This window comes from Urocitellus parryii, chromosome 11 (genome assembly GCF_045843805.1).
Source record: "Urocitellus parryii isolate mUroPar1 chromosome 11, mUroPar1.hap1, whole genome shotgun sequence".
Classification (NCBI taxonomy): Eukaryota; Metazoa; Chordata; class Mammalia; order Rodentia; family Sciuridae; genus Urocitellus; species Urocitellus parryii.
Genome location: NC_135541.1, coordinates 14,137,520 through 14,150,792, shown reverse-complemented (window position 1 = coordinate 14,150,792; position 13,273 = coordinate 14,137,520). Strand labels below are relative to the sequence as shown.

Below are 13,273 nucleotides of genomic sequence, written 5' to 3'. Positions count from 1 at the left end.
CAACTCTCAATCCTCCTGCCTCAGTCTCCTGTATTGCTGGGATTGCAGATGGGCACTACTGGATTTGGCCCCTTTGTCCTGTTTTATTAATTTTTGTTGTAGAAGATATTTTAAAATTATTATTTTTTTTTAAATATATTTGTTTACTTTTTTGTGGTGCTGAGGATTGAACCCAGGGCCTCACGCATGCGAGGCAAGTGCTCTACCACTAGCCACAACCCCAGCCCTGTAGAAGTTTTTAAACATACATAAAAGCCTCAACATTATCAATACTTTGTCAGTCTTATGTTTTCACCCCCTAGCTCCCACTTTTTACTTTCATGGAGAATTCGAATTATTCGCAGAAGTAGAAGTGGAGGGTGAAGCCATTTCCTGGGCGCCCCAGCTGCTTCCCTGACTCTCATCTTATTTTGAAGCAAATCCCAAGCCCTAGATTGGTCCTGTCCTTCAGGGGTTCAACAGGTGTCTCTAAACAGTGAGGGCTCCTTTGTCTATAGACCATTCTTGTTCTCAAAACATTAATAATAATCCCTACATCATTAGTCATAAGCTTTCAAATTTCTAGTTGTCTTATTATTATAACTTCTTTCATTGTTGTTGTTTTTTTAAAAACAGGATTCAGATAAGGTTCATGCTTGTCATGTGTTTTGGTTGGTTGGTTGGTTGGTTGGTAGGTAACCACTGAGCCACATACCAGCCCTATTTTCTTTTTTATTTTGAGATAGGGACTCACTAAGTTGCTTAGGGCCTTTCTAAGTTGCCCGGGCTGGCCTCCAACTCTGGATCCTCCTGCCTCAGCCTCCCAAGCCGCTGGGGTTACAGGCATGTGCCACAGTGCCTGGCTGCATTGTCACTTGTTGATGTGTCTTTTAAGTCTCAAATTCCCCCTCCTCCATCATTTTTTGATTTTGTGGGGTTTTGTTTGTTTGTTGCAGTTCGCTGGTTAGAGAGACCAGGCGGCCTGCAGTTTCACAGTCTGGTTGAGCTGTTGCTGCCTCCCAGGTGTGTTTAACAAGTCTCTCCACCTGCACTTCCTGTAAATTAGTAACTGGATCTAGAAATAAGAAGCCTCATTTTTTTTTTTCACTGCATGTATTATTTACTAAATGTCTCAAGTGTAACTTGGTTTGCTCGTTGGTCACACTTAATATATAGCACACATGACTTAATCTTCTCTGTGGACATCAGTCAAAGATGAAAGGAGCCGGGTCCCCACCTCACAGGAGAGCTTTCACACATTGGCATTTCACTGACTTCCCGGCGGTTGTACTGTTGGTATTGATTGATGGAGAAGTATGGGAAATGGCACAGCTAGCATGGATTCAAGAATGCTTTTAAGGTGTCCTGTGTCTTATTGATCATAACAGCTGCATGCATTTTTGGACTATGGCTGAATAAATTTGAGAGATCCTTTTCTAGTTTTCCTTCTTTCCAGATCTTTGCCACTGAACATGAGGCTTTTAAAAAATTGGCCTATGATGCTCATGAGAAATGTGGCTTCAGAGGGCCCTGGCAGGGACTCATGGACCTCCAGGGTCTGGACTGAGGCTGAGGAGCTAGGGAGTTGGAGTCTAACTCTTTGGGTCTCAGGTCTACCTCTTGCTGTGTGAGCTCAGGCAACTTTCTTCACCTCGCTGAGCCTCACTGACTGATCAGCCAGATGTAAACAGAAATGACGACTGCCTCCTTGGGTTGCTGTGAGTCTTAAATGGTGGGTGTCAAACTTCCTTACAAACTGGAAAATCTTATTCAGGTATTAGTTGTATCCTTCCTTAGTTTATTTGCATTTCCAGTGAGACCTGGGGCAAGAAACTCATCTTAACCTTTGTTTTGCAGTCTGTAAGAGTCTGTGACATGAGAAGATAGTGTTGGATTATCTCTATTCTTAGTCTCTCGAGGGGTATCATAATGTTCCAAAAGCAAAGATAAAAAAAAATTTCATTTCCTATACTAGTTCTGGTGTAGTTGGTAGAGGCTACCTGGAGAACCTTCTTAGCAGGATGATAAACCAAACCCAGGGTCACAGGGAAAAAGACTGTGATTTTTTTTTTTTTTTTTTTTTTAAAGAGAGAGTGAGAGAGGGGAGAGAGAGAGAGAGAGAGAGAATTTCAATATTTATTTTTTAGTTTTTTTTGGCTTACACAACATCTTTGTTTGTATGTGGTGCTGAGAATTGAACCCAGGCCGCACGCATGCCAGGCGAGCGTGCTACCCCTTGAGCCACATCCCCAGCCCCAAGACTGTGATTGATTATTGATGGCTGTCATTGTCACAAGAAATGGCAAAGTGGTGCCTGTGCCCTATGTTACAATGGTCCAAAGGAGTGAATGTCTAATGGTGAAAACTTAATCTGCATCTCCCAAGGCCTTAGCACTAGTTGCTCTGCTCCCTTGGCTGAGTTGCCATGGTAACCACAGCTGGCTCTGAGAAACCACAGGAATGAAGAATGGGTCCTATTGATGCGTCCTGACCCAGGAGGGGGGCATGCAGAAGGCCCTCCAGGCAGGGCAGCTGGGCATGGCCTAGTGCTGCCATCTGTGGTCTTTTGCCTGTTGAGAGCACAAACCAAAGAGCCAGAGCCTGGTGTGTGTGTGTGTGTGTGTGTGCGTGCGCGCGCGCGCGTGCGTGTTGGTTGACGGAGTGAGGGTACAAAGGGCAGTGCCAGCAGCTGGAATTCAGGTTGTGTCTTGGGCCAGCCAGGCTAGGCTGCCCAAAGGACTCCAGAGGGCTTTCCAAGTTCAGACACGTCCCTCACACTCTGCGTTCACCCTCTTTGCCCAGCGCCTGCCCAGGTTCTTGCCCAGCCCTTGACTCAGCCTTGAAAGAAACCTGGTGGCCGTCGTTTTACCCCAGACTCTCTCGCACTGCAAGTGGGGGCGCTCACTCCTTCCAGGGTAGCTTTTACTTCCTTGAGAACATTCTCTGAGCTGGTTCTGTCTTCCTAACTTCTACCTCTCAGTCCTGGAAGCCTCTCCAGAGCCAACCTGAACTTCTGCCTTTTTTTCTTTTCTGTTCTGCAGGAGAGCCTCTGGAGGTAGTAGTGTTCATAGCCGGCCCAGCACTGCCAGGTGGTAGAGTTGGGATCGAGGTTCAGGTGCAATCAGGCAATCAGGTCCCAGGATCAAAGAAGCCGTGCCCCCTAACCTTTGTGGGGTGTCTAGCGGTGGAAAGAACATTGGTCCTGGGTTTGGCAGGTGCTAGGTTTAAATGGTGACTCTGCCGCTGTTTATCTCTGTGGGACCTAGACAGCTGCCTTCTTCTGGCACTTTCATGGTGGTGGGCATGGTGATGCCCGCCTCAGAGCATGGCCAGGAGAGTGACCGGTAAGATGCGTGGCTCAGAGCAGTGTCTTGGGCGGGTAACCTCCTGCACTCAGTGGCACCCTCTGCACCAGTGATCCCACATCTTGCTGGAGAGGATCCCTGGGGTTTGGGCGCTATGTTTTATTAGCTCACGGCAAGTTGAGTAATTCCTAAACCAAATTCAATTTTGAAATAGAGAACATTTTTAGCTATCAAATGATAGATCTCCCCACCAGCCTGACCTGTGTCGAAACTATTCTCACCCCATTTCCTGAGTGGGGAAGCTGAGGTCTAGAGAGGTCCCCTGACAGCTACCTGATGGAGCTGCAGTGCCAACCCGGGTCGCTGGGGCCAGCTCCATATCTCTAGCAGTGGTGATGCCCGGCATCCCTGCCCAGTGGAACTGGGACACCATTTTGAGAACCACTGGCTGTCGGGGGTTCCTTGGCCCCACCTGAATCCGGAGGAGGCTGATTTGTCCCCCTAATTTGCCACTCTCGGGTGTGGGCGATGAGAGCTGTCTCCAGGGGGCAGTGAACAAGCCACCGGAGACACACTCCGCCTTCCAAAGGCCTGGCCCTGCACGGCTCCGTGTTTGCAGACGACCCTCTCAGGGCTTCTGTGAATTGGGCAGAAAATGGATTTCTTCCCCCTTATTGTTTTACTTTTAAAAACCATTTTAAAGAAGGGGAGGTTTAGAGAACTGACTATCCAGAGATCTTTGGGGGAGGGGCTGGAGCTAGAATCTCAACCCCTTTAAGGAGCCCCCCTGGAGTTCTGGAAAGCCCTCTGCTTTTCCCCAAATACCTTCCTTTCCCCAGGCTACTGATGGGGAAAAACTATATTGTCTTAGCTTAGATCTTTTATTTATTATTATTATTTTTTTTGGTGTTGGGGATCGAAACCAGGGGTACTCTATCACTGAGCTACATCCTCAGCCCTTTTTATTTTATTAAAAATTTTTTTTGCCTTTGTTTTATTTATTTATCTTTATTTGGTGCTGAGGATTCAACCTAGGGCCTCACACATGATAGGCAAACCCTCTACCACTGAGCCACAACCCCAGCCCCCAGCCCTTTTTATTTTTAAGATGCGCCTCACTAAATTACTCAGGCTGGCCTCAAGCTTGTGATCCTCCTGCCTCAGCCTCCCCAGGAGCTGGTACTACAGGTGTGTGCCATGGTGCCCAGCTTGCTTGCCCATTCTTTCCAGAGCAATCCCCCTTCTTTAGAGGTTACCAACAGCCCCCCCACTCTGCCTCCCAGTGCAGTCTCCCTCTTTTCTGCTTGTCCAGTGCCCTAAAGTCAAGTTTAAGGGAAGACCGGGCCCCACTTCCCCTGTGCTCCCAGGACCCATGTGCAGCTCCACTGTAGCCCCTCAGGTCTCGCTCTCAGTGTCTGTTCACTTGGCTTCCTCCCTGACAGCGAGACTAGCCTGGGTGTGAGCACAGAGCCAGGCACTCTGTAGCCAGGTGAATGAATGAAGAATGAATGAACGAACATCTCTGAGAACCTGGGTTGTGGCGAACAGTAGGGAGGGGCTAGGGCTGTAGCTCAGCGGTAGAGCACTTGCCTAGCACCTGTGAGGCACTGGGTTCGATCCCCAGCACCACATTAAATTAAAAAAAAAAAAGGTATTGTGTCCATCTCCAACTAATCATTTTTTAAAAACCCCAAAAAACAGTAGCAACAGCAGCAGTGTCTCCCTGGGAGCCATTCCTTATCTGTGTCTGTCAAGGGCATCAAGAAAGGTTCCTGAGTGAATAAGCCTGCCTGTACCAGATCTAGAGAGGTTCAACCACAAGTGACAGAATACCTGGTAGATGTTAGGGTGGCTTAAGTAAGAAAGACATTTATTTTGCTTTCACATAAAAGAAGTCCACAGATAGGTAGTCCAGGCCCGCGAGGCCAGCCCCTCAAACACCAAGAGCAAAGCTTCTATTTTGTTGCCTCACCATCCACAACACATGGCTTCTAACTCCTGGTCCAAGATGGCTGCCTGGGCTCCAGACATCACAAGTGCATTAGGGCCAGAAGAGAGGGGTGACAGAGGTACCACTCCATTCTTTTGTTTTTATTTATTTATTTTTTAAATAGGCTTCATCTTTTAGAGCAGTTTTAGGATCATAGTGAAACTTTACAGAAAGTCAGAGTTCCCATATATACCCAGCTCCTCCACCGTCAACTCGTCCTTTCCAGCAGTCATTCACTTAGGTACATTTCCTGAGCTTCTTCTGTGTGTTAAGCACAAGGATCTACCCTCTAGGGATTTCCCTAAGTCTCTGGAAATTGTTTACATCTTTAACCTGCTGCTGTCTTTTGGAGTGATGTCATAACTCCTTAAATCAACTACTTTTTGGCTTTCCAAGTTTCAAGGTGGGGACCAAGGGCAATCTGCTCAAGGTCACCCAGCATCCGGCCAGGGTGGGGCTTCAAAATCAGACACCCCTCCCCACCTTCCCCAGAGGCTTTGCACGAGCCAGAAGCCTCCAGAGAGCACTCCACACAGCCTCCAAGTCCGCCCTGTGCTCATCTCGTCTCTGGCGATACCATCCCAATGCTCTTGCCACACTGAAGTAGGTCTTCGGAAATCAGAGTGATCCCATTTCAGCCACTGGACAAAGAGCAGGGGCTGGTGTCATGTGGGGCCATGGCATAAGATGGGGCGCTACACAGGGTGCCCGGAAACCCAGCTCTGCCTCCGTCTCTGTGACTCTGGGTGAGCCCTCTCTATTGGCCTCAGTTTCCCTGTCTGTGGCCCTGACTTTCTGTGCTTTCCAAGTCACCTGTCGTGCACGAGGGTTTTGTGAAGTTGCAGCTTCCCGTCCTGTTGAAGGCCAGCAGTCTGGAAGTTTCCCATCTGGGATGCGCATGCCTTGGGCTGTGGTCTGCTTCACCCTCACGTCCTCTGGCCCAAGCTGGTCAGTCACTCTGCACCCCCGGGCTCTGGGGTCGTCATCTCCCCAGTGCTCCCCAGTGGGAATGGAATGACCCAGGTCCTGAGTGTGTCCAGTGCCCACTATCCACCCAGGGTGTCCTGGGGCCTCTTTCTCCTGGTGCTCACATGACTGTTACTTGAGCCTGGGATTAGGGAACAAATGTTCTCCCGTCTGTCTTTCAGAAGTGCTGGGCTGTCCACATTCTTCCTCTGGTCTGTTGCTAAGCCTTCTGTACACATTTGTCAAATCATGGATCCTCCCAGCAACTCCGAGAACCTGTAGTGTCAGCCCCATTTTACAGACAAGGCGCTTAAGGCTTGGAAAAGATAATCTTGACTCTAGATTGAGTCAAGATTCAAACCCAGGCCTGGTACCCACTGGGCCACACACCTTCGAACCTTTGACTCGCTGTTTACTTGACTGGCGTTGGGTTGGGAGAGATCTGTGGTCTTCCTAGGGTCGCGTGGCTGGCCGGTGCCTTCTGTGTGGACCGGTGGAAGAGGGTGGTCTGTTTATGTTTGGTGGGGGTGCAGGGAGGCCCTAGGGAGGGGTTTGGAGGGTAGGATGGTGGAGTTGGGGGTTCCTGAGGAAAGCACCCTCTCCTGATCAGCATGCTGACCCTCATTCCACATTTGCTTCCAGGTCCTGGAAGGAGACCAAGCCATCCTGCAGAGAATAAAGAAGGCTGTGCGGGCCATCCACAGCTCTGGCCTGGGTGAGCAAGCCTGCCTAGGCCCCTGGGGCTCAACCGCCCAGCCTCCAGCAAGCTCTTGAGCTCCCTTCCCCCTCTGCAGGCCACGTGGAGAATGAGGAACAGTACCGAGAGGCCGTGGAGTCCCTGGGTAACAGTCACCTGTCTCAGAACAGCCACGAACTGTCCACGGGTTTTCTGAACTTGGCCGTGTTCACCCGTGAGGTGGCTGCACTCTTCAAGAACCTGGTGAGGCCCTGCTCCTTCCTCACCAGCCCTCAGCCTAGGGTAAATCCAGAGGTGGGAAGAAGCTGACCAGGAAAGAGTCAGTTCCTCCTCTGGTTTGCACTTGGCCTCTGGCCCCTGACCCCTCCTGCTCACCCAGCTTTGGCACACGCCTCCTTTCTCTGTGACTTCCGGCCCAGCTCTTCTCTGTTCTCTCTTTCTCTCCACCCAGGGACAGAGAGGTCTCATGACGGGGAAGAGCCCCATGCAAGGGAGGGGTCCCCGGGAGCTTTGGGACAGGGAGGGACAGGCTCCAGGTTCCTGTCTCTATCACCACTGCCACCTCTCTTCCCACACTGTGTCCTCTGCCTCCCCAGTCGCTTCTGCTTCATCTTCAAATCCTCGAACTAGTCCTCTCAGCCCCTGCACGAGGCCCAGCAGCCTCTGGTTCCTCCCGAAGGCCTCTAGGGTAAGGCTCCCCTGGTCCTTTAAGTTCCTGCTTGAAGCCACCCCATGAGACCAGCCCGCTTCTTAGTGAGTGAAGTCCTTTGATCCCGGCACGGTTCTGTCGCCTGGCGTTGCTGTTATCCCCACTTTACAGACTAGGACTGGGCTGGGCAGCTTGCCCGAGGTGCCTGCTGGGTCTGAAGCCAGGCTGTCTGGCTGCCACCCAAGCCCTGCCCCTGTGCTGCCCCCAGGAAAGCCTCCCCTCCCTGCCGGCCCCTGGCCCTGGTCATCTGCTCCAGTCCTGCCCCACGTTCTCCCTGGCTTGCAGGGGCTAGGTCACCTCCAAAAGGCAGGTGCCCTGTGGTCAAGCACCTAGCCTTGGGCTCAGCTCTGGCTCGGAAACCCTGCTCTGCTGCTCCCATGTCCCATGACACTTAATCTGCCTGAGCCCCGGGTCTCCCATCTGTAAAATGGGATGACAGTGACAGCCACCTCAAAGTGGAAGTGAGGATGGAGCAGGTTCCATCATGTCAACTGTCATGATCAAATCTCTGCATAGAGGGTCTTGCACAGAGCCCTTGACCATGTCCTCTGCCTTCACCTCACCTCACCTCTCCTCTCCAACTCGGCTTCCCTGAGGGTCTGCATCTGGCTGGACATTGTCCCAGGGGCCGGTGGCACAGGAAGGAGTCAGACACTGCCTCTAGAGCCATGATCTTCCCCTCTGGGGAGACGAAAGCTGAGGCGAGGGATGGTGGGGAGCAGCAGCCGTGGGTCAGCCTAGTGGGGAAGGGTGGGCAGCCCCGGGCGGTCCGCAGAGGCCTCCTGGAGGAGCGGGACTGCACCCCAAAAGCTGGGCTAAAACATCAGCCAGGTTTCTTTGGGTTGCCAAATACAGACACCAACTCAAAAAACTATTAAGCAGGGAACTCACTGCCCCTGTGAAGGGGAGTCCGTGCAGTTGGCTTTAGGCTTTGTCCCTTTCTCTGGTGTCTCTGTCTCTGCCTAGTGGGCAAGATGACCACGCAGGCCCAGGATCAGCAGAAGGATAGCCTTCCCCTGGCCCAGGGTGGTGTCTTGATCCTGGGTTTCCGCAGGAAGGGGAGATGCAGAGTCCCCCACAGGCCATGGAGAGTCAGGGGAGGCGTGGGGTGGGCGGGCCCTTGCAAGGAGCAGGGAGGAGTCTGGCTGTGGGGCCTCCTGGAGCAGGAGGCGGGGTGGGGGTGCTGACCTGACACCCCTGTGACGCCCCCTGCCCTCCATCCCTGTTTCCTGCACCCTTTCCTGGCCACGCTTCATTGTGCTCTGAGCCCTTGGGCCAGGGCAGGAGTCACCCAAGGTGCGGTGGGGGGTCTCTGCTTTTTCCAGGTTCAGAACCTGAACAACATTGTCTCTTTCCCTCTGGACAGTTTGATGAAGGGACCACTGAGGGACGGGCGGCAGGTGAGCCTGCAGGGAGCAGGGCGGGTGCAGGGAAGGGGGTGCCCTGGAGACCTCGGGGTGGCAGGGCAGGCTGAGGGCTGAGGCTGAAGGTGAATGAGGGCTGTCACGGTGGGAGTTCTGACCCCCATACCACTGCCCTTGGGAGGACAGTCCCACCATCTGCCAGGCCCCTGATGTGAGATGCCTCCTGCGGTTCTGACCAGGGCGCGCCAGGTGGTTCTGTAGGCGCCATGGCCTCCCCTGCAGGACTGCGGAGGGAGAGCTGCTGTGGTGCGCCTCGTCGGCACCTGGAGGAGCCGGTGGGACTCCAGGGACCTTGAACCCCTGCCAGAGCTGCTGTCTGTGTGCCTGACAGTCCAAATCAGTGCAGCGTAGAGTTCAAAGAAGGTGACGATGATCTCCCTGGCAGTTTGTGCCAAAAGGCCCAGGGAGGAGCCATACTCCCCTGAGAGGGTTCCCTCCCTCCCTAGGCTGCGGCGCACCAGCCTGGGAACTACCCAAACCAGACAAGTGGCATTTCTCCTTAGAAGCCAAGGCTGTTCAGAAGGGTGTGAGCAACCCAGCTGGAGGAGGTCCAGATGAGCCAGGGGGTCAGCCAGGTCTTGCTGGCTGGCTGTGTGGCCTTTTGGAGACTTCTCAACTTCTCTGTGCATGTTTTTTGACCTGTGCCCTTCCCGAAAAGAGTACCAGGCAGGAGAAAATGATGGGCAAAAGTTAGGTCAGGAGTTTGACCTTCATCTTCGGGTCCCTATTCTCATGGCTCATCTCCATCTTCTGAGTGACAAGACATAGTCCAAAAGTCTCCCATGCCCCTGGCCAGGGCCCACCCACCCTGATTCCTGCAGCTCTGGGGAGGAGACAGTTGGGTGGGAGAAGGCGTGGAGCCCTGAACAGTGGTGCCAGTTGGGCCTCCTGGTGGGAGAGGTCTGTAGTTGGGGCCATGGGGCAAGGGTTGGTTGGAGAATGGCTGTGAGCAGCACCAGGGAATGCAGGGGTGGGGTCCCCTGAAGGTCGAGTGTCCCCCTGAAGGCAGAGTGTCCTGTTTATTGTGGAACCCAAGCTTCTTTCTGAGCAAATTGTTCTTTTTTAAACTACAGGATTCCAAAAAGCAGCTGGAGAAGGCTTGGAAGGACTACGAAGCCCGGATGTAAGTGGCCGCGGCGGGCGGTTTGTCCAGGAGGCTGTGCTTGCATCGCAGCAGGAGGCTGGATGTCCAGCTGACCCTAAGTACTGCAGGGACTTGGCACCGGAGCACGTGGCCTCTGGCTGTCTGGAGGCCCTCGCAGCGGGTGCTTTATGCCCAGGCCTGGCTGGGGTCTGGGTCTGGGTCACAAGACCACAGAGGAAGGGACCCCGGGATGCTTGCCTCAGACTGCCTGCTCGGTGGTGCCACTGTGGGTGGGGACGGAACATCCCCACATGCCAGCCACAGAATGTGCATCGCCCAGCCCTGTGAGGGGCTGTTAGTGTCTCCATTACCAGAGGAGGCACTGGGGACTCAGGTTAAGTCACTTGCCCAAGGCCACGCAGAGCTGGGGCCCACACTGCCAGCTCCTCACTCCTCAGTGCCAGGTGGTGTCTGTCAACATGTAGTTAACGTGGGCGGGGCGGGGGGGGGCTGGTGTCACAGCCAGGCTTCCTGTGTGTGCACACCATGCTGCACATCTCCATGCAGCGACTGGGATGGCATGGGACAGGAGGGGCCTCAGGCACCCAGTGACCAATTCTTCCCAAGCAGAGGCTCCTCGTGTTTTCCAAGGTCTCTGTCCAGGGTCCAGTCAGGCCATAGCTCAGTGACATTTATTCTTGGTAAAATCGTATTTTCTCTTGCAAGTTTACCAAAGCAATGCATGTTTGTTATGCATAATGTAGACAATACAGGAAAGCAAAATAGGAAAACTTGAATCATCCTAGGAAAGGACTGTGGTGGGGGGTATCTAATATTTCCCTGTTGTTTCTTTTTTCTCCCCCAAACCCATGCTGGGGATCAAACTCAGGCCCTCACTCACCCTGGACAAGTGCTGTCCCAGTCTTTTTTGGTTTTGAAACAGGGTCTCACTAAGCTGCTTAAGACCTTTTTAAGTTGCTGTGACTGGCCTCCAACGCCGTCCTTCTGCCTCCTGAGCACCTGTGGCTATAGTAGCAGGCCCAGCTTGATTTTTTTTTTTTTAATAAGGGATGGTTAGCACTGTAATTTTATTATTTCAACAGGTAGTGTCTTTCAAGAAGAAACTATCAAAAAGCTAGAAAAATCCTTAGTTTTTTAGCCTGAAGTATTAACATTTTTCCATTTATTTTTCTTTATCCGATTGAAGTATCTTTACAAAATTTAGATCATAATAAGCAACTGTTTTTAATCTACTTTCTTCACTTGAAAATACATCATGACCCTCTCCTGCGTACTGCAGCTTCTCATGCAGCGTCTCTTAGTGGGTGCAGGGTTTGCCAACGTGTGCATAACCAGGATGTATTCAGTCTGTCCATGATGGATTTAATCTGCTTATCATTGGGTAAGCATCCTTGGAGCTAAATATTTGCTCCCACCCATAATTACTTCTCTAGGATCCATTCCAAGAGATAGATCCTGGAGCATTTATTGTTTTTCCAGCTCCCAGAGCTGGCCACGCCTCCTCCCTCCTCAGCTGCTCCAACCCCAGCTGTGGGCGTGGCTTTGGGGACTGAAGGGTGGAGGTTTGGCCCTCCCCAGTGGGCCTCACCCTGCCTGAGATGGGGCATGGCCATCTGCTCTTTTTAGAGGCCCAGGGACAGGTGGTGGGGTTGTAGGCTCCACTTGTCTTTACGATTTGCTATGGGATCATGTGGCCTCTTCTGAGTTATCTCAGCCTTTCAGGGCCTCAATTACCAAGTAGAAAGAAGAATCTCTACCTGGCGGATCTCCCTCAAACACATCTTTTTTTACTATTTGTGTGTGTGGTATCTGGAATTGAATCCAGGGGCGCTTTACCATGGAGCTCCATCCCCAGCCCTTTTATTTTTTATTTTGAAACAGGGTCTCACTAGTTGCTGAGGCAGGCTCCAAACTTGTGATGCTCCTGCCCCAGCCTACTACGCAGCTGGGATTATAGACGTTCCCCACCACACCTGGCTGCTTTTACTAGCTTTCTATATTGAGCTTTCCCATAAGATTTCAATTTTAAAAAGACTTCATTTAGTTGATGGAAAAAGGGGCTTGGCTAGGGTGATTCAGTGAGTTATTGACAGGTCCTGCATTGGGACCCAGGGCTACCTGGTCCCCTGGCTTCTGCCACAGAGCCACAGTTTGAATGACATTTCCTGACACAGGTGACTGTCCACCTTCCTTTTCATGGAAGGTTCCAAGGTTAGTCAGTTATTAGTGAGCTGTAAAATTCCAGCACATTCTCACCAGACCAGCCTGGGCACCAGCTGGAGGGGCCCAGGGCATATGGCATTTGTAAAATACCCTGGAACCTCACCCCAGGCTCTTCAGACAGGAAGAGGTTCCATTTCTCCCAGGGATGCTGGGAAAGGTGTCTTTTATATATATATTTATTTTTTAGGTGTAGATGGACCAACACAATGCCTTTATTTTATTTTTTTTTTAAAGAGAGAGTGAGGAGAGAGAGAGAGAGAGAGAGAGAATTTTTAATATTTATTTCTTAGTTCTCGGCGGACACAACATCTTTGTTGGTATGTGGTGCTGAGGATCGAACCCAGGCCGCACGCATGCCAGGCGAGCGCGCTACCGCTTGAGCCACATCCCCAGCCCACAATGCCTTTATTTTTATGTGGTGCTGAGGATAGAACCCGGGTCCCGCCTGTGCGAGGCGAGCGCTCTATCGCTGAGCCATAATCCCAGCCCTGGGAAAGGTGTCTTGGCCTGTGCAAGGCCAGGGACATCCTGTGTTCCCTGTACAGGTGTGTTTCTTGGGCTGTGAAGCCGTGGAGGTCAGACAGGCACGGTGCCCATAAAGCACCCAGAACTTCTAGTCATCAAACACTCACTGACTGTCCCTCTGAGCCTGAGCTGGCTCCTGACAACACAGGAGGGGCCCTAGAGCCTGGAGCCCAGACGTCTGTCCCTAGCATGTCCCATGACCAGTTTGTGGCCTTGAGCAAGTTATTTCCCTTCTCTGGGTCTCAGCTTTGTCTTTGTAAAATGGTTTCTCACTGTGGCCTCTCACAAAAGATGGTGTGACTGTCACCAGGTGGCAGTGGGAAGAAGACCAGGAAGGAAGGAATAACAAA

General features: G+C 51.9%; 1 protein-coding gene across 3 annotated transcripts in view; it reads left to right on the top strand.

The window, feature by feature from the left end:
• Asap3 (ArfGAP with SH3 domain, ankyrin repeat and PH domain 3) overlaps positions 1 to 13,273 on the top strand; it is a 44,060-nt gene that overhangs the window by 15,102 nt on the left and 15,685 nt on the right. For all 3 annotated transcript variants that reach the window (XM_026403608.2, XM_026403607.2, XM_026403606.2), the window contains exons 2-5: positions 6,883 to 6,955; positions 7,035 to 7,180; positions 8,972 to 9,046; positions 10,144 to 10,193. In XM_026403608.2, coding sequence (XP_026259393.2) covers positions 6,883 to 6,955; positions 7,035 to 7,180; positions 8,972 to 9,046; positions 10,144 to 10,193 — 344 coding nt within the window. The remainder of the gene's footprint in view (positions 1 to 6,882; positions 6,956 to 7,034; positions 7,181 to 8,971; positions 9,047 to 10,143; positions 10,194 to 13,273) is intronic.